The sequence below is a fragment of the Branchiostoma floridae genome, chromosome 17 (genome assembly GCF_000003815.2).
Source record: "Branchiostoma floridae strain S238N-H82 chromosome 17, Bfl_VNyyK, whole genome shotgun sequence".
NCBI classification, from domain to species: Eukaryota; Metazoa; Chordata; class Leptocardii; order Amphioxiformes; family Branchiostomatidae; genus Branchiostoma; species Branchiostoma floridae.
Window position 1 is genome coordinate 12,481,535 of NC_049995.1, and position 25,459 is coordinate 12,506,993.

Here is a 25,459-nt window from a genome sequence, read left to right on the forward strand (position 1 = left end):
CCGTTGGAAACCAGACGCTGTCCGTGGCTGATAACGGGATAACCATCTCTAACCCCAGTCTGGGCTGCAAGGGTGGAGAGATCATGCAAGGGGTTGACTGTTGTAAGAGTCATTCAAGAATAATGTTTTATTGTACTGATGTTTCGCTAAGGATATAACAAACTGCAACATACGACTATGATATGATCGCTAACTGATGGCATCCTTGTGATGGCAATGTATGTGTACTACTGTATTAAAATGATGTTTTAGACGCTTGTCTACACCACCTGCATAAAAATCCCGCGGCGTCATCAAAACTAGTGTAAGAAAAAGGTAATCGTGACATTGATAATATGACAGAAGGAAATTTATTCCAAGGGTTTCTTTCCTGCGTACAGTTCCATGCGGACCAGGAACATACCATGACACTTATGACGGCATCTGCCGGCCTTGTGGGTACGCGAGTTATCAGGACGAGTTTGGACAAACCGAATGTAATCCCTGCCCTGGAACGTTTACTACTGAAGGTCCAGGAGCCAAGGACATCAGTGAATGCAAAGGTACATACATCTACTTTTTTAGATAGATAACGACTAAGATCACCTCCATTGTATAGTGATATAACACACCGTGTGTGACATATAGTTCGGCGTATCAGAAATTAAGAGTTAGTCGTTGCAGTTGTCAATCACAGATGTTCTGGATTGCAGAATTTGCTGACTGCGACTGTGGCATCCATCCTTGCATTTTGAATGCAACTGGTTATTTCTGCCATTGCTTGGTTGGATATGAGAAGAAAGGCGACGACTGTTTCGGTCAGTATCTACAGTAGGCAAGCACACATCTATTTCCCTAGCTAGCTTCCCTAATATCTTCTCATATCTTCTACAATTAATTAAGAATGTTATGCTTTTAATTCAAATATAGACCATTGTCGTATAAGGTAGGCTAGTGTAGTAGACAACAGGAATACACATAATCATATGCATAGAAAGATTATAATAGGACCTTTTTAACTTTCAATAACTGATTTTTTCTCACCAACTTGATATAGACATAGACGAGTGTGCAGATCCGAACATCTGCCCCAATGCCAGGTGCATCAACCGGCCAGGGAGCTACTCCTGTCAATGTTTAACGGGATACGAGGGGCCGGTTTGCGCAGGTAAACTAGTCCGTATTTAAAAAAAAAATCGGAAGCATTGTCACTTCTATTCTACAGATATAGATGTTCAAATAGATTCGCATTAATTGAGTAATACATGTAATATGAAAATGCTCTCTCTACTTATTAGACTGCGAAGGTAAGTCACCCTAGGCCTGTACGTCTCGTTGGTAAATATTTCAATTTGTTGTTTCATAGATATTGACGAGTGTCGCTATGCCGGTTACTGCCCTGATCACTCCACCTGCACCAACACTGAAGGCGACTATTACTGCACCTGTGAGCAAGGGTATCAAGGAGACAACTGTGAAGGTAATGACAGACAGATCCGAATGGCATCTTTTGAATTTCCAAACATTGACTTTTTTTACTCACTTTGGTCCAAGGGAATATTTTCTTATTATTCTACTTATCATGTCTTATTTCATTTTATTTTATTTCCATCTTAACGTAAAGACCAAGTTTCATGCCTACAGAATTACTGGAATATTCTTCATATTTAATGGTATTATATAGTTTGCTGTTGTTGTGATTTTATTTGCTTATTTGTTTCAGACATAGATGAATGCCGTAATACCAGCCTGAACACGTGTGGGCCAAATCAACTCTGTGTCAATACAGTCGGCTCCTTCCATTGTGACGGTAAGATTCTTATGTGATTCAATTCAAATGTATTTTCTTATTTGTAACTGACTATAGCAACTAAACAATGATGTTTGTTCATACCATCATCATCATATCGTTCCGTGCTTGTACTGCAGCCAGGCTACGGCCTTCTCATTAGCTTCATGTTAAAAAAAAAGATTATACTAATTTCATAATAGCCATTCTTCATCAAAAACTCAAAACATTAAAACACACCATTTTGATGTACCCACATCCATTGATCCCAATGCCCAAATTCTTGTTGCACAAAAGTTTACAAATTGGCTAGATTTGCACTCACTGATTTCGCTACAGACTGCACGATGCACAATGGAAAGTGCTACATCATGTCGGACACAAAGGCAACGTTTACCGAGGCTGAGACAAAGTGCGCTGTCGGCGGAGGCATTCTGGCCACCGTAAAAGACCAGCAGACTCAGGACTTCTTTGTCCAGCTGCTGTCCGTGTCCAACACGGACGTGTGGATCGGCCTGACTGACCTGGACGTGGAGGGTCAGTTCGTGTGGACTGATGGGTCACCACTGGTCTACAGCAACTGGGCTCCAGGTGAGATTCCCCATGTCTCATATATTGTGCATAAAGAAGAAAATGAAAACATCTGTATCTTATTGCTGCGCTAACAGGGAAAGGACAAACGTTTTAAACAGTTCGAACATCGTCACTTGCTTGTCACCATATATGAAAATATGATATGTTACAAATTACAGGAGAACCGAATGGTGACGACACGACTGACTGTGTTCACCTGTGGCCTCTGGCGAACTTCCGCTGGGATGACATGCCGTGTGGCAGGAGCAACTACTACGTCTGCCAGTACAGCATGCCCTAGGATATATCCTACAGTATGTCCGCCAGTATACTAGGACATAAACAACGACCTACCAGTACACAATGGTATTTGCAAAGTAGAGCCTAAATGTACGTCTGCTCAAACAACATGGTTTTGAGCATGCAGCAGGAAGATCTGTTCAGATTCATTCTGTGTAGCAAATGTGTTTTTAAGGATCTGGAGCACAAAATCCAATACTATAGCCTATAGATAGCAAGTGAATCTTATGCCTGTAGTATTGTCAATGTTGTTTCTATTTGAGGCTGTACATTGTGTTTTGATATCCGGTTATCAACCGTTGTAACTGATTCCACCAGCAGAAATACATAGAAGGCAACGTATCTACCGTACTCGACATTTTTCTGCTTTTCGGTTTTGAAAAGAAGTCTGTTTGTGCCAAACATTAACCATCCTTGCTTTGTTGCAAATACAATGTTATCTGATACATACATTCATCACTAGGATGCTAAAAACCTGTTTACTGTCGGTATCCTTTGTTCAACGTTCCCCTAGAATAAATTGAACTGAAAGCACACACGGAATTACCCTTGATGACCCTAGGCTTTGAAGGCACAGACGGCTTGATCGCGTATGTGATAAACTTTCATCAGAGGTATTTTATTGATCAACTTCATCATGTTCAAACTGTCGGGTGACCGTATCCGCTGTCAAAACAACAAAGAGCAACTGGATATTTGTTGTAAACACATTTCTGATTATAACGGCGCATCCGATACAGTTTTGTGACTGTCTATGCGACAAGAATGTTTTAAGCTTTTTTTTTAGAACAACTTCTCTTTGAGTTCCATCTATCTGGATATCATCTTACAGTGATATATTTCAGCTACCCTCTTTTTGAAATGTCTTCACTGTACTTTATCGTTTCGGACGTCGACGTTGTCCGTAACTTACACTCAAAACCCTTTTATTACCTTCGTCAAGAAGGTTATATTTTGGGTAGCGTGTGTGTGTGTTTGTAAAAAAAGCACCTGGTCCATAACATGACGAATTTTATAGTAATATTCTCGAAACCCTTACAAGCGGCCTTGACCGAAGTGCCTATACAAGACTCAAGACGAAGGTTAAAGAACAACTGTCGGGGAAGGAATTTTGTTTTCGACCTTATCGTGTGCAAACATGATCTCATGACTATACCCCCTGCTGAAAAAAAAGCGTTTGATTACATTTACCATGACACAAGGGTTATGTTTGCCACATTGTGATATTTAGTCAGCTTTACCATTGTGTAGTTTTCTGTTCCTTTCTGTGCGTGCCCGTTCTTTATTGGCATACCCGTGTGTCCAGGTGGCCAACAATGTTTTCATCACCCCACGCATTATTTCGTTTCATTACTCTCATATTTAAAAATATAATTGCTATTTCCATTCATTAAACAGCCCCAATATTTCCGTTCATTTTCCCGACATCAATATAAAACTCGTATTGTGTATTTCACATTTTTTGCTCACATTAGTTCGATTGAACAGAACTGAATCTCTCTTTATATATATATAAACATGAACCAAATTCTTTTCAAGTGACTGAATCCCGACATCAGGAAACCCGGTCAAGTGTACATGTGTTGTACGATTGTCGTACGTTCGTCGCGCGATTGCCATACATACAGTTGCGAATTGGGGAAATTGTTGGGTTGGTCATTCAACTGTCTGTATTTAATAGGGCTTTTTCTGTGGTTGGTTATTTCAAAGGCTGCTCGAGAATTCTTCGACATCTAAAGTCGTACAACGACATACGGCGAAATTTGCCACACTGTAACGATAACAATAACTAACCACTTAACAACCATATATATGCATTTCACCCAAATACAATGCCAAATGGTTCTTCCGTTACTAGGGCACTACTTACCTACCCACCTGTTGACAAGAAATCGATAAAAGAAACAGTTAATTATTAACATACGGGAGGCAGACGTGTGTATTTGTCTTGCAAACGAAGTCCATGTACTATTTCAACATTTACGTCAGCCCAAAAACAAGTCACGCAACTTGACTCTTAGCATTTGGGGGACCCAGTCTCTAAAATAAGCTCCGAAAATGGCAACTTTTCAAGTCGCTAAAGGCCTGGTGCTTGTGTGGATTCTATCTTTTTCCGTTGAGGGGTTCCTACCGAACAGACTGAGCACGGTTCACACCTTGAACCCCACGGACTACACTCATGAGGAAATAACCCAGATTGGAGTTCTAAAAGCTGCTGCCAAGTTTTTAGAAGACAACCCTCCACCTGGTGGTGCGTCCTTCACTACAGGACAACTGCAGAATCTGGACCCGCTCAACCCAACAACGCTTTTCACAGCCTACTATGGAGGTAGGAAATTATTGTATATCTCCTTATCATACAGTTTCTTAATCGGGAAGTTATATGAAGCATTATACTGTCTCAATCAGATACTATCAAAGTCATTTTAGGTAACCAAATGATAACGTTATGTTAATCGTACGTGACCGATATGTTCAACTATCCCATACTCGAGCTCTCGATAGAAATTTTCATAAGTTCAACTATCTCTTACTCTGAACCTTTAGCAATTAGACAGGCGAACCTTATCGAGAGTCAACATTATTTATAACGTCTGTGTCACACACTATCTATAGTGTTGGGAACACGAACTTGATTACATACGCAGTATAGCAACCAAAGCTGTATACCATTGAATTCACAAACTGTGCTAGTTATGAATCTCATTATCATCAAAAGCGTGAAAACACTCGCTATTTCTAATTCTCCCATCCGTTTGTTCGAAATGTATACATCTTGATGTTATGATAGTTGTGTGCCATTCATGATACACTGATGTTGATGGTTTGATTTGTACTGGGTAGACAATGGGGTGGATATATAGCAGACATTTTCCCGTCCTCTCTACGTCTGGAAGACAAGAGAAACAATGGGACACTGCTTATACTTGCCTCAATTGACACTATCTCTTTATGTTTCCGGCTTTACAATCTACGATTCAGAGACCTTTATCTCATATCAATATAGGAAGATTAAGTTGGTCACCTAATGACTGTATTTTCTTCTAGTAAATTATGAAAACATTGGAGTGAAAACCTATTAGCGACAATTACGGATTACAAGTGCGCAGTACGAATTGATATCATGTTCCAAGGGTCAATGGCGGGTACCAGTTGAAAGATTATCGTATTTCGACTGTCAGTCAAAAACAACAGGCTAGTTATTTTTCATACTAACACACTCATGTTTGATATATATGACAGAAGTGGCAATATCAATATTCAAAATAGAAAAATCTTGGATACATTTCACCTAATAGCATATCATAAAAACGCCAGTTAACCTTCTTAAACGGAGCAAGTCATGACTCTTGGTAGCATTGAAAGAGGGGAAACACTCACCATTTCATCAATGTATCAATGTAATAATAACTGATTATCATCGTTAATATGATATATGTAGTACTATTGTATTACCCATGACAGTCCAACGGTGATGTAGCGTTCAGTAAAACTGAGCTTGTCAAATCAAGGGTCAGTTTTTGCCGGACTGAATATGAAAGTTTTTGGTCTCAAATATATATCCTGGAGATGTCAACAAGTATATTCGTGCTTTGCTTTTGCATTGCATTGTCATAGAGACCTGCTGATATCTGAACGTGTTGTTCCGCCCTCCCCACACCTGGGAGGGAAGGGAAAGCAAACAAACGCATGCAGTCCATAGTTTCCGCCATGACACTGTCGAATTCAGAGTTAGTACATTTCCGGCTTTAAAACCTACAATGCTTAGAAATCTTCTCTCCCATAACTGAAACTTACAAATAACTGAAGTGGGTATATGTAAACGGCTTTTCTCCAGTAAACTGCGACTAAGCTGGCGTCAAAATTATGAGCGACATTTTGTACAGATAATGGTTTTCACAGTTGCGCAGTACAAGTGGTTAACATGTTCCAAGGATCAAAAACAGGTTAAAGGTTGTGATACGTCGACAGTGTAAAACAACAAAAATGGGCAAATCGCAAGTTGTTTCCTTTTTGAACAAAGAATACATTACACGTATTGCTTTGGACGTAAATACACTCTCATTTCAGGGCAATACAAAGGAATGGAAGTAGATTGAATGTATGTTTTTCGTCATGTTCGTGTTCTGACTAATTTCATTTATTGCGTGTCTATATAATTTTCTGTTACGTTTGTGTGTGCGTGTTTGTTTATGTATATGTGTACGTATAATGCGTTGTGTATGTGTGTAATGTGGGTAAAGGTAAGGCAGTCTTTGTTGTTTGTATTGTGCATGTCTTTGTGCGAATGTTTAAACCATTAATCTTTCCCCTTCGCAAACTTTTGCTTGCTTAAGCTTAAAGATCTGCGTACTGTTTTTAGAGGTGACGTCAGGAGGAAACCTTCAGTCAGCGATTACAGAGATTATCGATGCGAACTCGCGAGTGGACAGCGACTACGTGTCTAGTGCAGAATATCACGTGGGTGGGGAGGAAATACAAGCAGGTAGTTTCGTTCATGTCCCTTTTTTTTCTCCAACCCTACCGCAGGGAACATTATACAATTTGCATTTTGTACGTGTCGTATTGTATCATTGTTGTGCCATTACAAATACTAACTCTGCATTTCCTTAACTTAAATATTCCACCTTCTGGTATGCAGCTTCTATGGATAACATTGAAAAAGTTTTACAGGATGTTTGTCAAGTACTCTCAGAGGTTAGGTCCGGATATTTTTCGACGTTTTTTTAGGCATTTTCATCGGACTTTCTATTTTGTTCCGTTTTCTTGATGTATCGTGGCCCAAACTGTCGGCACACGGAACTATCAAAGCTCCATAAACCTTGTCACTTCAACACATTATAGCCGTCCATCACGTTAGGCCGCGAGAAACGAAGAAAACGTGACAAAATTAGAAAACCCGATAAAAACGCCTACAAAACGTCAGAAAATATCCGGAGCCTAACCTCCGCTTGAAGAGAATTTGCCAAGAGTAATGAGGGACGGTTTCTTTGTTATTTTACATCTAATCCTCAGCGTTGTTTTAGATTACCTGAGGTCTTGTTTGTTTGTTTTTTTAGCCAATATCAGGATGATAACACAGCGGAACAGCATACTAGGGGTCCTATCGGCGGCATCTCCTAACTTCGAGTCAGCGAGGTCAATGATCGGAGTTTACCTGCACATCTTACAGGACTTCTACAGCAACACTAACTGGGTAGAGCTGGAGGGAGGGGTTCCGTACGAGGATCTCGGTACTTTTACTTGAGTTCATTTTAACCTAACCTTGTGCATAAATCATCGTAACTCATCAGGTTTAAAGAAAGGACCTCTTTCATAATCATATATTCTCAATTGAGCATCTTGAGCTAAATATAAATATCATGAGATATATTCAGCCCTTTTTTATTCAAGTGAATCAATCAATGAATGCCATGTTTCAGAAAGCTTATTGCGACCTCCGTCTCTGTTGAGGATAGCTGTCTTGCCCTATTTTACCCCTTTTGCAAAAACAAACTGTTATTCTTCGTCCAAGACGTTAACTGTTCTTTGATATACGATGTCTTGGCAATTCTGTAAACTTGTATTGCGAATGTATGTGTGAAAATGGTCTGTTGGGGCTTACAATTAAAATCAATTCGGGTATATTGCTATGATCTCTCCTGTGACTTTGTAGGGATGGAAGACAGAGCTCTCCGACCGGTGGGTACCACCGTTCCAACTTGCCAGGATTGCTCCGTTACTTCGTGAGTAGCCTTTAATGATTACAAAATCATAATAAAACAATTTTCATTGATAGGCAAACTTGCTGAAGTCAACGAAACACATAACAAGTGAAAATATGCATTCACATCCTAAAAGAAAACAACTTGTACTGAATAATCATAAAATTGTGAAAGTGAAGATGCGTACAAGACATCGCTTCATGTATTCATTTTGATTGCATGTATTATATATACTAGTAGATGGCCTAAAACTTTAACCTTTACAGCTATAACTTGAATTACATAGATGTTGTTTTGAATCCATCATCTTTCATGATCTATAGAATATGGTGTTTCTTCTTTTACTCACAGAGGATGCAGATATAACCTTCTTCTTCAGATGTTGCTGACTAGTGGATACAAGAGTGGTCAAACTAAAGTCAAGCCAGCTCGTAAGTCCATTTATTTTACAATTTTTCTTCTTTCTATTGTCACTTACACTAAATTATAGATCACCTTAGACGTACCAACAAGATGAAGGAAATCATGGACTTAAATCAGCTGTACCTATGCTTGCTTGCAACAGTGCAAGAAACTTATTACTAAACAGTGAGTCAGGGTGACTCTTACGTAATGGAAACAGACATATTCATGTGAACTATGCGATAAGTTGCCAAAATATTGTCAGCATTTACATACATTACCCTAAGTTAGGTACTGAATTTGAATGTTTTCCCCCCAATTTTAGCTTACACTGCCACGACCGGTAAGTGCAGCCATGGCGGTTTGCTGGATGATTCCCGCCTGACGGTTCCGACAGGAGGCATCAATAAGGAGACGAGTGTGCCCAGTCTGTCTCCGCACTACTATCTACATGAGCAGGCCGCAGAGGCAGCGGTGCAGGCAACCACTGACTTCTTCATTACACCAGGTACTACTTTTAGAGTATATTTCTACGTAAGAAGAATATATTTTTTAGATAAATCATAAGTTAGTTTGCAGATGGATACATATGACTGGATGATGCTTTTTTCAATTGGAAATCCGAATTTTACATCATCATCTAATCGGACATGCCTTGAGCTATCTAGATCTATCAATGTACTAAACACACCAAGTAAAATATTAAACTCATCCATTATGTATATTGGAAATTATAAGAATCTTTCACAGGCTGTACATGTCTTGGAAGATATCTGGGATAAGATATTCCAGGCTCTATTATTCACGAGACAGTTCATTTTATCATGATTAGAACTCGTTGGCTTTTAATAAGGAAAACTTGTGTATGCATAGATTATACAAACTGTGAAAGCAATGGGGAAATCATGACACTGTATCTATAGATCTGTTTCAAGTTTTAATTTCCATTTGTTGAGTTATGAGGCTGTGCTCTTATTCTCTTCTTTTGATTCTTTCCAAGCAGTATTGCGTAGCTATAATAGATTGTTTAAACGACAGGAGTATCTAGATATTAATTATAACCTCTATTTGGCTGTCTTACCTGTATGTAATGTTGACAGTTTTCCTCACCGTTGCCAGGTTACGGTCTGCTGTCCGAGATTGGGTCTGACAAGTTCCGAGAACTGCTGAACCTCGGCTCGGGGAACTCCATGGTGTTCGTGATAGACGTGTCTGGCAGCATGGGGAATGACGTGGCAGCAGTGAGCCGGGAAACTGTGCAGATAGTCCAGAGCACCACAGGAACGGCCAACGCACCCTACAACTACATTCTGTCTACTTTCAGCGATCCAGGTGAGCATAACTAAAATAATTTGCATTCGAATCATTCATTCTATGACTGTTCCTCCTTTCATCTGGTAGACAAGGACATGGCGATAATGATGAATAATAAAAATGTTACGATTGACTATGTACAAAAACATCCTATTTTCTAGTAGTCAGACATATGTTACATATACATGTAAAAGACAACATAAAGATGCCATTGATTAGATGAAATGATGAATAGATGACACACAATTGTTATTTGTTTAATTTGAGGTGTTTATTTCTTAAATCTTTATCGCCTTACGTTTTATGTAATATTCATGATCCACTGTTCTCTGATTATGAAACTACACCACGTAGCTCTGTTTTGTATCCACATTACAATATTCAACAATATTGACTAACGTCCTTTCTAATCTGATTTTTTTCTTACCTCACCAGAGATTGGACCAGTCCGCACAACCAGAGACCCAAACGAGATGATCACGTGGCTCGAGGCGCTAACAGTGCACGGCGGAGGAGACTGTCCCGAGTACTGCTTCTCTGGAATAGAACTGGCCCTTCGCAACTGCCTGCCGGAGTCTCAGGTCTTTATTTTCACTGACGCTGATCCGAAAGATCCAGAGAAGTACGGCAGCGTGGCAGCATTGATGCACGGGAAGCAGGCTGTCCTCAACTTCCTGTTGACAGGATCGTGTAACCGTCGCAGCTCACAAAGTGGACAGGAACTAGGCTACTTCAAAGGTAAAGAAGAATAGTTTTTAACATCATACCCAGTTGCTTGAGTAACTATTATTTGGCGTATATTATTGCCTAGGTGTCTAATATTCATTGACGTAAGAATAGTTTGTTTTTATTATATTTTTTTTTACTGAACACAAGGATTGAGAACATGAGCAACCTTATCTACCATGTATTTGATTATTCTTACAGTCTTGATGATTGTTTTTAGTTTGTTTTACGGTCTATCATGCAAATGTGCCGTTATTTTGTAACAGTGGAATAATTTTTGTTCCAAGTTGGTGAGATGCATACTTTTACACCATATTCCCTAGATCATTGGTATGTCCCGTAGGGGAGCGAGCAGGTAAATATCCAGACCACTATTATATCCGCGACCTAACCTCTCCTTGGAGATCGAGAATATACCTAACTGAAATACTTTGTTCCCTACAGCTACCTCTCACAGTGTCAACAGACAAAGCAGCGGCAGGAACTTGTACGACCTACTCGCGCAGGAATCCGGCGGATCGGTCTACGAAGGCGACAAAGAGAACATCGCGAACCTGACGGGCGTGATCAGTGTGGCGCTGTCCAACTCCGCCCCCGTCACCCTCTACAAGGAAACAGTGTCGGCGGGCAGTGGAAGGGTTCTGCCGCTAGAAGTGGACGGCGCTCTCCTGGAGCTGGTCATCTCCTTAGTGGCTGCAAACAGCGCACCAGACGTGGTTATAGAGACGCCCGACGGTAGGCTTTCATTCCCTCTGCATATGTCTACTAGGGATCACGATGATGTCACGTTGACGGCAGTGATAGGCAAAAAGCAGGTGTTTGGCAAAAGATTGATTTACATATTAAACAGTAATTTGATCTGCTTATTTAAATATCAATTTTTGATCCAATCTACTGACATCCTGGTAGGCACCATGGCCAGTCGTCGAATACCCCGGATATAAACAGCATTTTTGTGGTAGTATTATTATTAGCAATTTCACATAGACAAAGGTTGTCTAATGCCGGGAAAGGGAGTTTTGCGCTCGCCAGATAATATGTGTGTTACAGGTCTTATTGTGAGTAATGAAATTCACATTTCTAGTTACTATGTGAGCACCATGTGTTACTGATGATAGATAATTAAATGCCGTCGTTTAATCCTGTGTATCGATTGTTGGTAATATCTAAATATCAGCAAAGACCCGAATTAGCTAGTTAATATCATTTCGTATTTTGTCGTTGTATAAACCAGGTACGTCACAGGTATTTGGAACACCAGATGCCGAAATTGCTGTGAACGTAGGAACCAACAGAGTGTATCAGATCAAGAACCCATCTCCTGGCACTTGGCGATTACGACTAAGAGGTACTCTCATAACCTTACTAAGGGTTTACAGAAATGCAAATGACGTGCATCTATCCTATTTTATTGAGAACCATTACTGACGCTGCTCATGATAATCTCTTTACCATGTTTGAAATATTTTTTTCTGTTACACAGAAAAACAACAACAAATAGGTCAACAATTCGTCGACACTGAAAAAAATGTTTCAGAATATATGTCAGTGATGATATAATTGAATTAAATGTGTAATGCAATGTATTACATTCAGCAGTAGCTTCCTATACATGTGCATGTATTGGCTCATATTATTAAGTTCTGTAGAAAAATTCATTCATTCGTTCATTCATTCACTCCTTTCATTCATTCATATTGTTGCAGATTCGCAGCAATACGCATTGGAGGTTACAGGAAAGAGCATTGTGGACTTCTCTTACCAGTTCATGAAGACAACAAGTAACGGGATCCTACTGCCGATAGACGGGAGACCTGTGGCAGGTGACTAAGGACGTTTATCCTTCTCTCTCTCTCTCTCACTCAGACATTCACTCATTCACTCACTCATTCACTCACTCATTCACTCACTCATTATTAGTCACTCAATAACTCACACACACATTCCTTAACTCATGCTCCTTCACTCACTCACTCACTCATTCATTGTTCATTCATTCATTCATTCATTCATTCACTAAATTGAAATAGTATTTAGTGGAATGACTGTTATAACTTTGCCAAAAATACTGTTGCCTGTATAGTAATCACACGATTCCTTTTCTATAGGGGTAAATACAACGATCATCGTTGACGTTCTTGGGGCAGAGAATATCCAGCAGTTGTCCAAAATGTCCCTCCTGAACGCGGCAGGTGAGGAGCTGGTGTCGTCTGCAATGACCGCCGTTGGTGGACTTCTTGGTGCCAAGTATTCTGCTTTAGTTACCATGCCAACCGAGGTAAGAGATGTTAAGCTTGTAAAATATCATTTCCTCTTATCATCATCTACATTGGTAGTAATAATAGTACAATCCTAAACTTTCCTCCAAAACAAAAGTATACACCGATCAAATTTTCAGCAACCACTGTCGCCTTCTTCAGGGTCAATACTGATGACGAATCACTTCAGAACGCAAACGAGAGTTCCAGACACGTGATCTTATTAACACGTGACCTTGCGGATACGTGTCGTCAGCCATTGGTCAAACGTGCCAGGAAGTTTATAATGCCCAGCGTCTCTGTTCAGTGATGGCTGGAGTGCCCTGAAGTATATGGTCTCCGATATCATTTTCTCTTGTACTATGCATTGAGATACAACAATGACGTTATGGAAATCTATTGTTTCGATATTGAGGAGAGAATGCAACATGTACAATTACCATTTTGCAGCATTCAAAATTGCTTTTTTTCACCAGGAATTTCGGGTCAAGATCGAAGGCATGGATGTCAACAGCACTTCATTTCAGCGTGTTCAGCCCACTTTCATCCAACCGCAAAGTTTCGATTTGGCTCTGGAGGGTGAAAAAGGTATACGTAAAACCACTTGCATTTCTAGTTCTAGCAATATTGTTAGGGAGATGCATAGTGTTAAGCGTAGCTATAGCATTTATCGTCCAATACAGCGTAATATGCATTGTATTAACTAGAATCAATTGTACTATGTACTGCCATGCAGCAAAGAACATTCAGCAAGTTTAAAGAAGGAAGAAGGGAGCTAGGGTGGTCGTCTCGGCATACGTTTTAGAGCGTAATAACCTATGCAAGATTACATTGAACTGATGAGTGTTTCATTCAGATATACCAAACCAAAACATCGTCTATAATGCACACAATCGTTGCAAGTATCACTGACAAAAGACAACAGATTTGTTCTGAAACGTCTGATTCTTAAATCATATCCAGTTGCTTGAGTAATTGCTATTTGGCGTTATTTGCTATAAGTTGCTAGTATGACTATTTCTGCAACATATACACTTCCATTTCAGAACCACTCTATGCGGGAGCCACAGCAGACGTGCATTTTCTGCTCGTGAACCACGGAAGCAGGGGGACGTTTACCTTCACAGCGACAGACGACGCTTCCATGGTGCAGTCTGTGTCACCGACATCGGTCACGTTACAGCCTAACGCCAACACGACAGGGTACATCAGCTTTGCAGCTCCTAGCGCAGCGACAGTCGGTACAACAAGGTATGAATTGATGCTTATTTTATGTTTATGTAGGTCTCCATATCACTAACAACACAAATCGCTAAGTGTTAATTGTTTGAAAATTGGTGCCATTTGCACTGCTATTTCCTAAAGGGTTAGAGTTATCTTAAGAAGATATTAGGGTAGTCATATCACGTATTTAAACAAAATGTGCAACAAGAAATGCGTTAAAAGTTATAGCAGATACCAATGACAGCATTCACAACAAGAATTGCAGCCCACTATATTGTACAGACTTGCCTTTTTACAATTTCATAGCATGTCGGCTACTGGGTATGCAAACAAGAAAGTACATTCAAGTTTATTGGTTAAAACTATGTACATATGCCAGTATGAATAACGTATCTTATATTTCTCATATTTAGCACTGCAACGCTAACTGTGTCCGGACCCGGGGGTTCGTCCAACTCGCTGGTAGTCAGAATCACCGTAGAACCTCAAATTGTGGTGGTAAGTAAATGTATTTGATTTGGCACTCTGTATCAAATCACTAGAAATTCACAATGACTTTAACACAGTTTTTTCCCTTTCAAATTCGTATACATTTTTGTTGTGTTTTACTTTATTATAAAAAAAATAGTACATTGATAGTACAACTAAGACTAGTAGTTCTTCAATCTACAACAATTGCACGGGGAGTGATAAGGTGTACTTATGTCTCCTGTCACATGGGTAATGGTACATTTGTCACTCGCTGAGAGTAGTATTTTATGACAACTTTTGCACATGGAGCAAATCTTCGTCCATATAGTGATATACAAGTTGTCAGATCTTTCTCTCATGTATAGGTTATACACAATTACAATACATGGTTTTCATAATTGTCATGGACTGTTCATGATAACTTAAGCAGTTACAAAACAACTAGTTATGATATATGTAGTTATTCTTTCATGATTTAATGACTATATTTTCAGACTGTGGACGACGTCTCACCGACGTGTACAATAGTGGCGGCAACTGGCAACTGCACCCTGGAACAACAGCACCCCTCTGCCTTGATAACATGATAAATAGTTCAAAACAACGACTTATGATTAATGTGGTTATTAATTTTCCTAGTTTCATGATTTAATGTCGATATTTCTAGACGGTGGACGACGTTGCCCCAACATGTACAATATTGGGGGCTACCGGCAACTGCACCCTGGAACAACAGCACCCCTCTACCTGTGGCAGTTACCACTGGTCCATAGATGTGCAGGTGAGAGATGGAGAATCTGGTGTCTACAGTCTGACTGCGTCACCTGAGGGGAGTGACGTCACGTTTAACCACGCAACGTTCAGTCCGGGAACTGTTGGAACGACCATCACAGCTACATACAGGTTAGTAGCAATTAAGAGTCAGTAAATAGTCCATGGTGTTTGCGGTGGTTATGACCTACGTGTATCAGGACGTGTATAACCACCGAGTAGACAACCGAGTTCGCGAAGCAAAAGATTCATGGGGTAATTATCTTACCCAAACACACCGAGGGAAACTGATAGCTAATATTATTGTCAATTAGTTATTAATCAAAACCATCATAGATATATAACGATGATGATCTTTACTTGCACGTTCTTGTCGACATAGGCTAAGTACAGAATCACATACTATAACATGGATGACTGTACTATAGGTCAGTATTATTTTATGTAATCATGCTAGCTAGTAATGGGAGAAACAAAGTTTGTGTACAGTAATGTTGCTTACAACGTTGCTTGTATAATATTTTCAACGCAATCCTTTAACGTTTGCACAACTTAGCTCCACCTGCTGCACACCAAGAGGAACCGTGACTGTTGCAGACAAGCAGGGAAACATCGCGCAGTGCATAGTAAACTACTACATTCCAACAACAACGCCTGAGCCAATGACATCCCAACCAACAACAACGCCTGAGCCAACGACACCCCAACCAACTCAAGTGCCTCCCACAACTGAATCTCTAACAACGACAGGGACCGGTCCGCCCACCGTGTTAGAAGGAGATTCACCGGTATTAAAAGCTACTTTGCACAGTTTCAATATCAAGAATACATCAATGTTATTACAACGTTTTAGGGCAAAAAAGCAATCTGTACTGTCATTAATTCTCCATAAAAGACATAGAAAAATGGTTTTGGACATGCTAATGTGTAAGTGAAGGCAAAAACAGTCATAACGCAAACATAAGATTGATTTGTTATTATCAAAATGATCAATTTTTCTTTGATGTAATGCCAACCATTGGAGGTACAATGTACACAAAGCTAATTCACATATACAATACGTTTTTATCACCATCATAAGTTTTAATGTAAACAAATAGTGAATAGGACCCAATTAATAAAGATAGTCTATTCTGAGAAAAAAGATAAACATGGCACTATGTTATCAAGTTCACCCATGAGGCATCGCCAAAATGAGTATTTTACTATCCAAGTATCTTATATGGGGCTGCAATGTCAAGTTGCCCTTGCCATCTTAAGATTCAGAACATTGACGTGTCTTTTCTTTTCTTTACAGGATAACCAGTCTTTGGGAGCCCCACAGATCGCACTGGTGGTGTCTGCCGCTGTAGTTGCTGCCGGACTATTAACGGGAGTTGGTGTTGCTTTGCACTGTATGAAGAAACCCTCAGTCAAACCAAGTGCGGTTCCGACGTAGATATTTTTTTAGCAAATGTTCACGTTGCCTGCGTAAATTGAAGGAATTCACCACAGCATTCTGTAACACTTCCACAACAACTGACACATTTGTAGCAAAGACCCATGGTCAAAATTATTTACTAAATTTGCAAGAGGCCTTTACAGCCTAACAAAATTTAACAGGAGTGTCAGTACAAGTGACCTAATGTTGGCTATATGTTCATTTTAACTATCTTATTGTTGCGCACACGGTCTAAAAGCACCACACCTTGACCATTTTCTTTCGTCACTGTTTATACCGTTGATATTTACCTTAGCAGTATTCTTTTCCACTCTAGACTTTATGAGAAAAAAAAAATTGAATCAGGTAAATTTTGTAAATATTTTTGGAATTTTGTGATTGATTGAACTTGTAGCCCAGTATTTCTTTCACACTGAATAACATTGAAAATAGTCTGTACAAGATTTGCATTGCATTGTAATAGAAATACAGACACAAAGACCAAAGACCACAGTAAACAAATAGCATGTTTGTCAATCAGTTCACACACGTTTTTTTTTAGAAATGATACATACCCTGGCAGAAAGCATTGTCAATGGCCCATTGTCTTAATATTTGTATGTACATCAGGATGGCAAATCATATTAAATAAAGTAACACAAATTGTTGGGAGACAAAACTGTAACATTTTTCTGACCGATGTGTAGAGATAGAAAGTGTCACAATTTTAACTGTCCATCTGAGTTTGGAGACTTGAGAATGTTAAGTAGTATATTCAACACTCTGAGTTAAAGACAAAAGATTCGTTGCTCAAGGTTCCACCAGGGAAGATATAATGTACTTGGGACAATTTTGGTACCACACACATTCTGTGTGTAAGTCAGGGCTTCTTTTGGTGTCTACATGAACACAATGTCAGCATTTTGTAATCCTGCTTAAAATTTATATGTGTACAGTTTCAGGGATTGTTGCTACTTTGTATTGTGTTACACGTTCTTCAGTATTGTAGCTCTACTTCTCCTTCTTTGATAATCAAAAAGAAATGCTTTATTCTGGACTTACTATGCAGTAGTCATTACATTTTTGTCACATTGTTTGTATACAAAAAACATGCTAATGATACAATGTATCTAGTAATACATGATTCTTGTTGAGGTTTTGCTCAAATAATAATATATCATACTGAAAACTTTACGTTTCTCAACAAATAAGACTTGCATTACAATATGTTTAATAAAACATAATCTGCAACATGAGGTTATTCTGACAGATTCTTGTCAAAGAAAATATCTTTTACTGATCTACAAGTTTTGCTGCATTGCTATGTTTCATCATCGTCTTCTTCTGAGTTCTCTGCTTGCTTTGCCTTCTGCTTTTCTTGTTGGAGCTTGGAGCGCTCGAAGAAATAGTCGAAGGCGAAGTTCTCTCGAGACATCCCCTGGCTTAGGTACTCCTCCTTCTTTTCATAGGTCTGGATCTGATGGAGATAATTTGGAACGGATTATTACAAACACTTTATGTATTGTGCCTTTCCAAAACTAATATACATGTACATGTAACTCTTGTGACATTTTTGTGACTGATTTGTTTTACTGTGTGTCTACAAATTCCAAATGTATGTGTACAAATTTTGCACTTATCTTCGACTGACTATAAGAGAAAGAAAATTTGTCACCATTCTTAGTCTTAAGACGAAGGTCAACTTCAAATTTGGGCTCCTAGCATGTGACCTTAGTACTGCAGCAGAACTTCCATTTTTTTTGTATCTTTTTACCTGGACATGCTATGGTCTTGATGTTTTGGTGACAGATAGCTTGTGATGTAAGGAAGAAGCGACCAATGTTTGGACCCCCTAGTTATTGAACTGTATTAAAGTAGTAAAATTTCCACCGACCTGTTCCAGACAGTCCTTGTCCTCCCCAGCCTGTATGTTCATCTCAGACACCTTGTTGAACAGTTGATGTACCTGAGGTACGTTGGGTACTCCCTTACTGCTGAAGAACTGATCAACAAATGAGAAAAAAAGTTACACTGATGTGTATGTTACATTGTAGGTATGAAAGCTTGTGCCATATAACAAGTTTTCTTTAAGCTGTTAGGCAAGTCTACAATGGTGGCCTTTGCTGTCAAGTTGCCACATCTACTGTGCCTGCAAGCATGTCTAACTCTCGCATCAAGGTGAAGTGGATAGAGTTGAAGAAAGACTGATTGCAGCTGGAGAGTGTCCACACCACTGCAGCAGCAGAGCACAGTGGACTACAACTACTGTCAAGTTAAGACTTTCTGACCTGGCAGTAGAGCTGAGTACCAGTACAATCAATTAGGTACAGGTCCAAAAAATACAGGAACACTTGTGTACCAGTACTGGACCTGTATCTAAATTAGTGCAAGCCAAGGAGGAAAACAGGTCAGGGGATGACAGCTCACCTGGCAGACATTGCGACAGTCCCTGTACAGGAACTCCAGTGCGTGAGGATGCTGCGGCTCCACTGATTGGCTGACGTCGATGAACCAGATCTGTCCGTTATGCCACAGCATGTTGTACTCGCTCAGATCCGCGTGGATCAGGTGACAGTCTCGGTACATTCTGCACATCAGCTACGGGGAAAAATCACAATAATGTATATCTCATAGTGTCTCATCAGATCCCTGTTTGTATGATATGAATATACACAGTATGCAAAACTGTGACATCTTTTTTGCATGCTAGCAAATTGTTCTAGCTCATTTTTGTTTGTTTCTCATAACCCCATAGCCATGTCCATCTATCCATACTCCCATCAACATACACACTTACACTCAAGCACACACACACAAATGCACACACACACATGCAAACACATACACAACATACAAACACATACACGCACACACACACAGGCGCTAAGCCTTCTTACTTTATAAGTTACATCTACAACATATTAACTTACATCCAAACATTGTGCGTATGCCTGTTGCCATTGGTCCGCTGACAGCTGGATGTCCTTGAGTTTCTTGGCGGGTTGTTGGTTCTGCCCGATGAACGACATGACCAGGATGTGCTTCCTGAGAAGAACAACTTCAGGGCACGGGATTCCCGCACGCCGCATTCTGTACAAACAATTTAAAGATGGAAGATTGTGAAAACATGCATGAGCGAAAAGTAGAATACTAGTACATGAATTGAAGAACAGACACTTGTATGTTGCCATCAAATAGACGCCTCAAGGAAAAATAAACAGAGACAGGCCTCTGTAGACCTGGAGAAGGACTGTAGAAGGGGAGATGAAGCTATGTAACACGTCAGACATGGCGTGAGATCAGATGGATGGCCCAAGATAGGAAGGAGGGAGTCTGGAGGAAGTTCGTCAGAGCCTTATGCTCCACCAAGGGGAGCGAAGAGAAATAGGTAGTACATGAATCTTTTGGCCAATATCGCACACATATTGGTTTGAAAACTTAGAGGAACCACTAAGTCCTCAACAAGGAAATCAGAGATGGCAGACTTCACCCCCTTTATCCATACTGCTTTGTGACCCTTCAAGTCCCAATGACAAAAATAGGTGCACTACTGGGGATACACAGCAACACAGCATTGTGTACATGTACTTTGCAAATAACAGAAAGAGACACAGAGAAGCAATTTTCACTACAGTCCACATTTTTCCCATACTACTAAAGGAATGTTAAACCATACATTAAAATGTTCTGACTGGACCATAAAGTACTGGACAGGACAACTGATCCAAATCTTTTCCAACCCCAGAAAACACTTCCTACTAACCTCTTAAGGTTGTGCATCTTCCTTCCTATACTACTAAATCCTTATTGAACCATAATCTTAAACTTCTAGACTAAAACAAAAGGGAATGAATTAGACACAGAAAACCCTTTCCACAAACCTGTTGAGGTTGTGCATCTCCTTCTCGGCCCACAGCTTGATGATTTTGCGAGGGTTGAGTTTGCTGAAGCGGTCCTTGAAGCGGAAGTCCTCCTTGATGTAGCGGTCGCGCGTACGGAACTCGTTCAGTGTCGTCTTGAACACCTTGATGGCGCATTCGTTAGGAACCAGGAGGTCACCCATCCTGAGACAAGACAATACGGTGGAGTCAGAGGTTGTGCAAAGGCATTATTTGATCAACATTGATGATCTTACTATTAATTAGATTAAATCATAATGGTTGGCCTTATCATCGAGTTGTTGGGTTAAAGCCTATGAAATCCATGTTTCATACATTGCTTATTCATTTACATTTTTCTGATTCATAGTTAGCCTTAATGTTCTATGTTTTATATATTGGCTCAGTTATTTACAGTATCGGTTAACTGTTGATGTTTCTCAATTTTGTTATTCTTTCATTTATCTTATATTTTCTACACTTGTATTTAGATTGATATTACTTAAAGTTGATTGTATTTGGGCTTTGTAGAAGCCATGTAGACTTCTCGCCTCCTCCAGCACATTTATTTACTTTTCTATACTTTGTTGTTATTGTTTTCATAGAATAAACAAACAATGTGACTTACTTGCCCCCGAAGGCATGGAAGACGCAGGCCTCCTTCCCAGTGCTGATGCTGCCGTTGATGCACTCCAGAATCTCTGCATTCACCAGCTTATACAGGAGCAGGCGGGTCCGGGGGTCAATGGCTTGTTCCTAGAACAGAAAAAAGAACCTTTTAAGTTTTCTCGCCACAAAAGATCCACCTACATTGGCTATATATAGTGGTGAGAATGGGAAGTGCATTTAGAAGGTGTCTGAGAGACAGAGGTTGTTGTGCTGCCCCTACGGCTGATTAACCAGCCTACGGCTGATTAAAAGGCTATGGGACGAACGAACGAACGAGAGACAGAGAAATGTAAGCAAGAGTAAGCATTAACAGGTTGTTCAAAAGAATTCTCCTATATCCAACAGAGAAAAGAGTTAAATTAGGCTCTTCAACAATGTATATCTTTGGAAGCATGGTGTTAAGACTAGCTGACTGCTGCCTACCTGTGTCAGGGAACTTAGCAGCAGTATAATCATATACTGGACACTACAGTACTAGTACATCTACTAATAATAATAAGGGACTTACAGCCGTGGAGATCTCCTTTTTGTCATGAACCCTGTGGCTCCGGTGGTCCTCCTTGTAGGAGTGGACCTTGAGCGTGTTGTACACATGGTTGGGCAGCACCATCCCTACACTGTCTCCACTGTGGAAGTCTGGGGGGAACTGTACAACAACATGTGTAGTGTTAGATACTTCAGTACTGTACAGCAATGTGTAGTGCTAGATACTGCAGCATTATACTACTGTTAGACACATCTGTACTGTACAGCAATGTGTAGTCTTAGACACTACAGTTCTGTACAGCAATGTGTAGTGTTAGACACTTCAATAGTGCACAGCAATACGTAGTGTCAGAAATTTTAGATTTCATAACATACAAACCTGCATCATCCTAGCAGAGTTTTTCTGCCCGCAGATCTTGGCGTCATGTTTGGTGACCATGTTCTGTCCTTTACCCGTGTAGCCTCGCTTGGGTACAGTCGCAGGTTTGTCTAAAAGAAATATGTCAATTATACATACAATTATATATACAATATGGTCATCTCTGTAGTTTGACGCAAATAGAATCTTGGAAATGGTCAGATGTTTCAGACAACAGACTGTCCGAAACATCTGTTTCCAAATTCCAAAATCATATCCAGTTGCTTGAGAAGTTGCTCTATCTTATCATCTGAATGCCTAACCTTTGTCAACATAAAAAAGAATCTCTTGATTAAGATACAAGGATATAGAAAGAATATTAATCAAAGATGAAAATGTTCCAATGACACACTTCAATGACTTTGTAAGTGGTCAGCCTGGATCTCTTGGATTTTTTCTTATAACACTTAGTCCAAATTGGGAATTAAGGAGCGAAGCATACAATTCACAGATTCAATAGATTCCCATATAAGGTACCCAGTACTTTTTGCTACCTTTCACAACTAAAGTAACAAATTAAAGAAGGACAAGATATGTCCATACCATGGTCCCAGGCGTCCTCTGGAGTATCCAGGTCTACATCACTCCCACTGCTGTCCTCTGTCTCTGCTGGGTGGACCATGCGGTAGTTCTCAAACGAGATGGTCACTGTTAGGACAGAAAAGCACAAATTATGTACTCAATGTGGATCCAGGGGGCAGGGCTTCCAATCCCCATAGACTTGGCTGTATCACTATCAGCAAACAACACATAAAGAGGTATTTCTTTGGAAGGGACTTTGGGCTTTGGTCCCAAGTATAAGGGTGTTGGGGGCGTGGTGATGGTGCTAGGCAACATTGGGGACATTACATGCATTATGCCATATGATCATGCCTTCTTTTCTGTCACTTCATAGAGTGGATGTCAGACTGTTTGCTTTGATTTAACTCAGGGGGACCTGTTGTAAAATTTCCTTGGGGCCATGTTGGCCTTAGAGCCAAGGAGTTTGCTTGTGCAGGCCCTGGAAACAGTGTGGCAACCAGGCTAGTCACTCTGTTGCCAATGATAAAAACAAAAAGTTTGAGAGAGAGTCTCAGACTGACACATTGAAGAAAAATGGCATTGCAGGGAAAACGGGATAATGCAACATTCTAAAACAAAGGCTATGGAGGAGTTACACTTGGTGCTCACCTACATTGTATGTACCCTGTACGTGTTTACACAATCTTTCACAGGCTGGGGTTAATGACCCCCTCCCCTAAGTGGCGGCAACTGTAGGGCTGGCCGCTAGGAGCACGATTTTTGTCAGGCTACTCACCTCTGCTGTCTCCGTTGACCTTCCTCTCCTCCATCCGCAGCATCTGGTCATGTTCAAGGTCAAATTCCCGCTGTAACATCTGAGCCAGCAGAAGGTCATCGCTGACGTCAAGGTCATCTGTTTGGGTAGTCAAGAAGTCTGGTCCACTGAAAAAAATGGATCCAATAGTATACTAAGTTAGATTGAACCTTGGAATTGGATACATCTTTATCAAGAAGCGCCACATATCAAGAGGGCAAATGCGGTTAGATCAGTGAGAGTCGACCAAGCCAGCACTGTCGAAAGCGACTGTACTGTCTATCTGTAGCACCCTTGACGAGTTGCAAGTAACGTTAGGTGGCTGCCCATCAAAACACTGCTGTTTTCATTACTGTACAAAGTGTCAGTACTGTACAGAGTGTGGTCATCATGAACTCAAAACGACAGCAAAAATCCCATTTCTCCCTAGCACGAAATTAAATCTCTGTGAACTTAAGTGCATTTACATTAACTAATTTGTCGTGTCATGTGGTTGAGATTTAGCTATGGGGTCTGAAACAAGTAGTCACTTTATAATTATATTATACAGTATTGGATTTTTGGGTCGCCACGAATGGGATTTCTTTCTATGTTCATGTTTAGGACTTAGGACACGTAAACAAAAACAAAGCATGGCGTTACACATTTATTTCTTCACTAACCTGCCCACAGTCAGCTTCTGAAGAGTATCCTTATTTTCCTCTTGTAGTTCTTTTGCCAGTTCTTCGCTCATCACATCCGCAAGAGAGCAAGGCGCCGGGGCTTGGTTTGTTTTCCACGGACTTGTGCCGGCCGCTGTTCGGGCCGCCCAGGCGTTTGTTGTCGGTACCGGCGCCGGTACGGGCCCCGCGACCGGGTTAGGCTCTATAACCGCTAAACCCGAACCTTCCATTGTTTCCGTATAGTTTCTCTTCGGTATATACACTTTAAAATCTATACAAAATATCTACAAACGTTGTCACTTTATACAGGTCGGCAGAAGTATGTACAAAATTTGCCAAGTCTGCACTTGCAACCGATGCGAAAGGGGGAGGGCAGCGGAAACAAACCTGAGAAAAAAACGTCCACTGATTTCTTATTCCTCTCCAAAGGTAGTTGTGAAGTGGCTTACAGGTGCTCAGGTAGATATTGCACAAGGTGAGCTAATGCGTTGCGCATGAAAAGAGCCAAAAATAGAAATATAACGGGGAAAACTTGGGAGAAGGCAGATTTCTCTGCCTTGCGCAACTGCCAAGATGGCGGCAGTGTGACGTTTCAGGATAGACTCAACTATTTTGCTTTAGGGGAAAATACACATACATAACAACACGTTTGTCTTAAAATATTGGATCAGAATAGGACTTAGCTTTAAAAATTTACTTTTATAAGATTTAAAATACATCAATGTATATCTAAAACAAATAATATTGTTTTGAACTTTTATTTTAATTAATTATATATCTATTACACCGCACTTACATAATGGTTACATCTGTAAAACTCGTAACCAGAGCTTTGAATGAATTTTGCTTCATTTGCAAAATTTTCGTTGGCATTCTTTCTTTTTTAGAGCAACTAAATGATAAATTATTATCTAGTTTCACATGTTTTGATTAATAATTGATTCATAGTACATTCCATGCATTTTACGAAAAGACTTATTACTGGGAACAAGAGCACACAGGATCGCCTTATTCTACCGGCGTCTCTGATTGGTCAGGACTTCCTCAGGTGGGATTTTTGACCAATCACAACACAGATCTAGTCACCAGGTTTTCCTCT

General features: G+C 40.1%; 4 protein-coding genes and 1 long non-coding RNA gene across 5 annotated transcripts; 4 read left to right on the forward strand and 1 right to left on the reverse strand.

The window, feature by feature from the left end:
• The first annotated feature begins 386 nt into the window (after positions 1 to 386).
• Positions 387 to 1,130, forward strand: LOC118404104. The gene is made up of 3 exons (XR_004829746.1): positions 387 to 542; positions 693 to 797; positions 1,037 to 1,130. It is a non-coding gene; the product is annotated as an uncharacterized LOC118404104 (long non-coding RNA).
• Positions 1,131 to 2,115: 985 nt separating this feature from the next.
• On the forward strand, positions 2,116 to 2,642 carry LOC118404276 (alpha-N-acetylgalactosamine-specific lectin-like). The gene is made up of 2 exons (XM_035803341.1): positions 2,116 to 2,359; positions 2,521 to 2,642. Exons 1-2 carry the CDS (start codon positions 2,116 to 2,118, stop codon positions 2,640 to 2,642), a joined length of 366 nt encoding a protein of 121 aa, XP_035659234.1.
• Positions 2,643 to 4,699: 2,057 nt separating this feature from the next.
• Positions 4,700 to 7,889, forward strand: LOC118404277 (von Willebrand factor A domain-containing protein 7-like). The gene is made up of 4 exons (XM_035803343.1): positions 4,700 to 4,970; positions 6,107 to 6,113; positions 6,979 to 7,127; positions 7,702 to 7,889. Exons 1-4 carry the CDS (start codon positions 4,700 to 4,702, stop codon positions 7,887 to 7,889), a joined length of 615 nt encoding a protein of 204 aa, XP_035659236.1.
• Positions 7,890 to 9,825: 1,936 nt separating this feature from the next.
• LOC118404278 (von Willebrand factor A domain-containing protein 7-like) lies at positions 9,826 to 15,328 on the forward strand. Its single transcript, XM_035803344.1, has 10 exons — positions 9,826 to 10,080; positions 10,498 to 10,800; positions 11,233 to 11,523; positions 12,023 to 12,136; positions 12,495 to 12,611; positions 12,897 to 13,066; positions 13,523 to 13,634; positions 14,093 to 14,297; positions 14,684 to 14,768; positions 15,236 to 15,328. The coding sequence occupies exons 1-10, from the start codon at positions 9,939 to 9,941 to the stop codon at positions 15,326 to 15,328; spliced, it is 1,632 nt and encodes a 543-aa protein (XP_035659237.1). The 5' UTR covers positions 9,826 to 9,938.
• A 2,136-nt stretch (positions 15,329 to 17,464) lies between these two features.
• Positions 17,465 to 24,959, reverse strand: LOC118404550 (serine/threonine-protein kinase RIO3-like). The gene is made up of 11 exons (XM_035803704.1): positions 24,361 to 24,959; positions 23,681 to 23,826; positions 22,927 to 23,031; positions 22,345 to 22,454; positions 21,988 to 22,125; positions 21,439 to 21,566; positions 20,814 to 20,996; positions 19,863 to 20,022; positions 19,360 to 19,530; positions 18,827 to 18,934; positions 17,465 to 18,409 (listed from the first exon to the last, which is right to left on the reverse strand). Exons 1-11 carry the CDS (start codon positions 24,588 to 24,590, stop codon positions 18,254 to 18,256), a joined length of 1,635 nt encoding a protein of 544 aa, XP_035659597.1. The 5' UTR covers positions 24,591 to 24,959; the 3' UTR covers positions 17,465 to 18,253.
• Between the last annotated feature and the right edge of the window lie 500 nt (positions 24,960 to 25,459).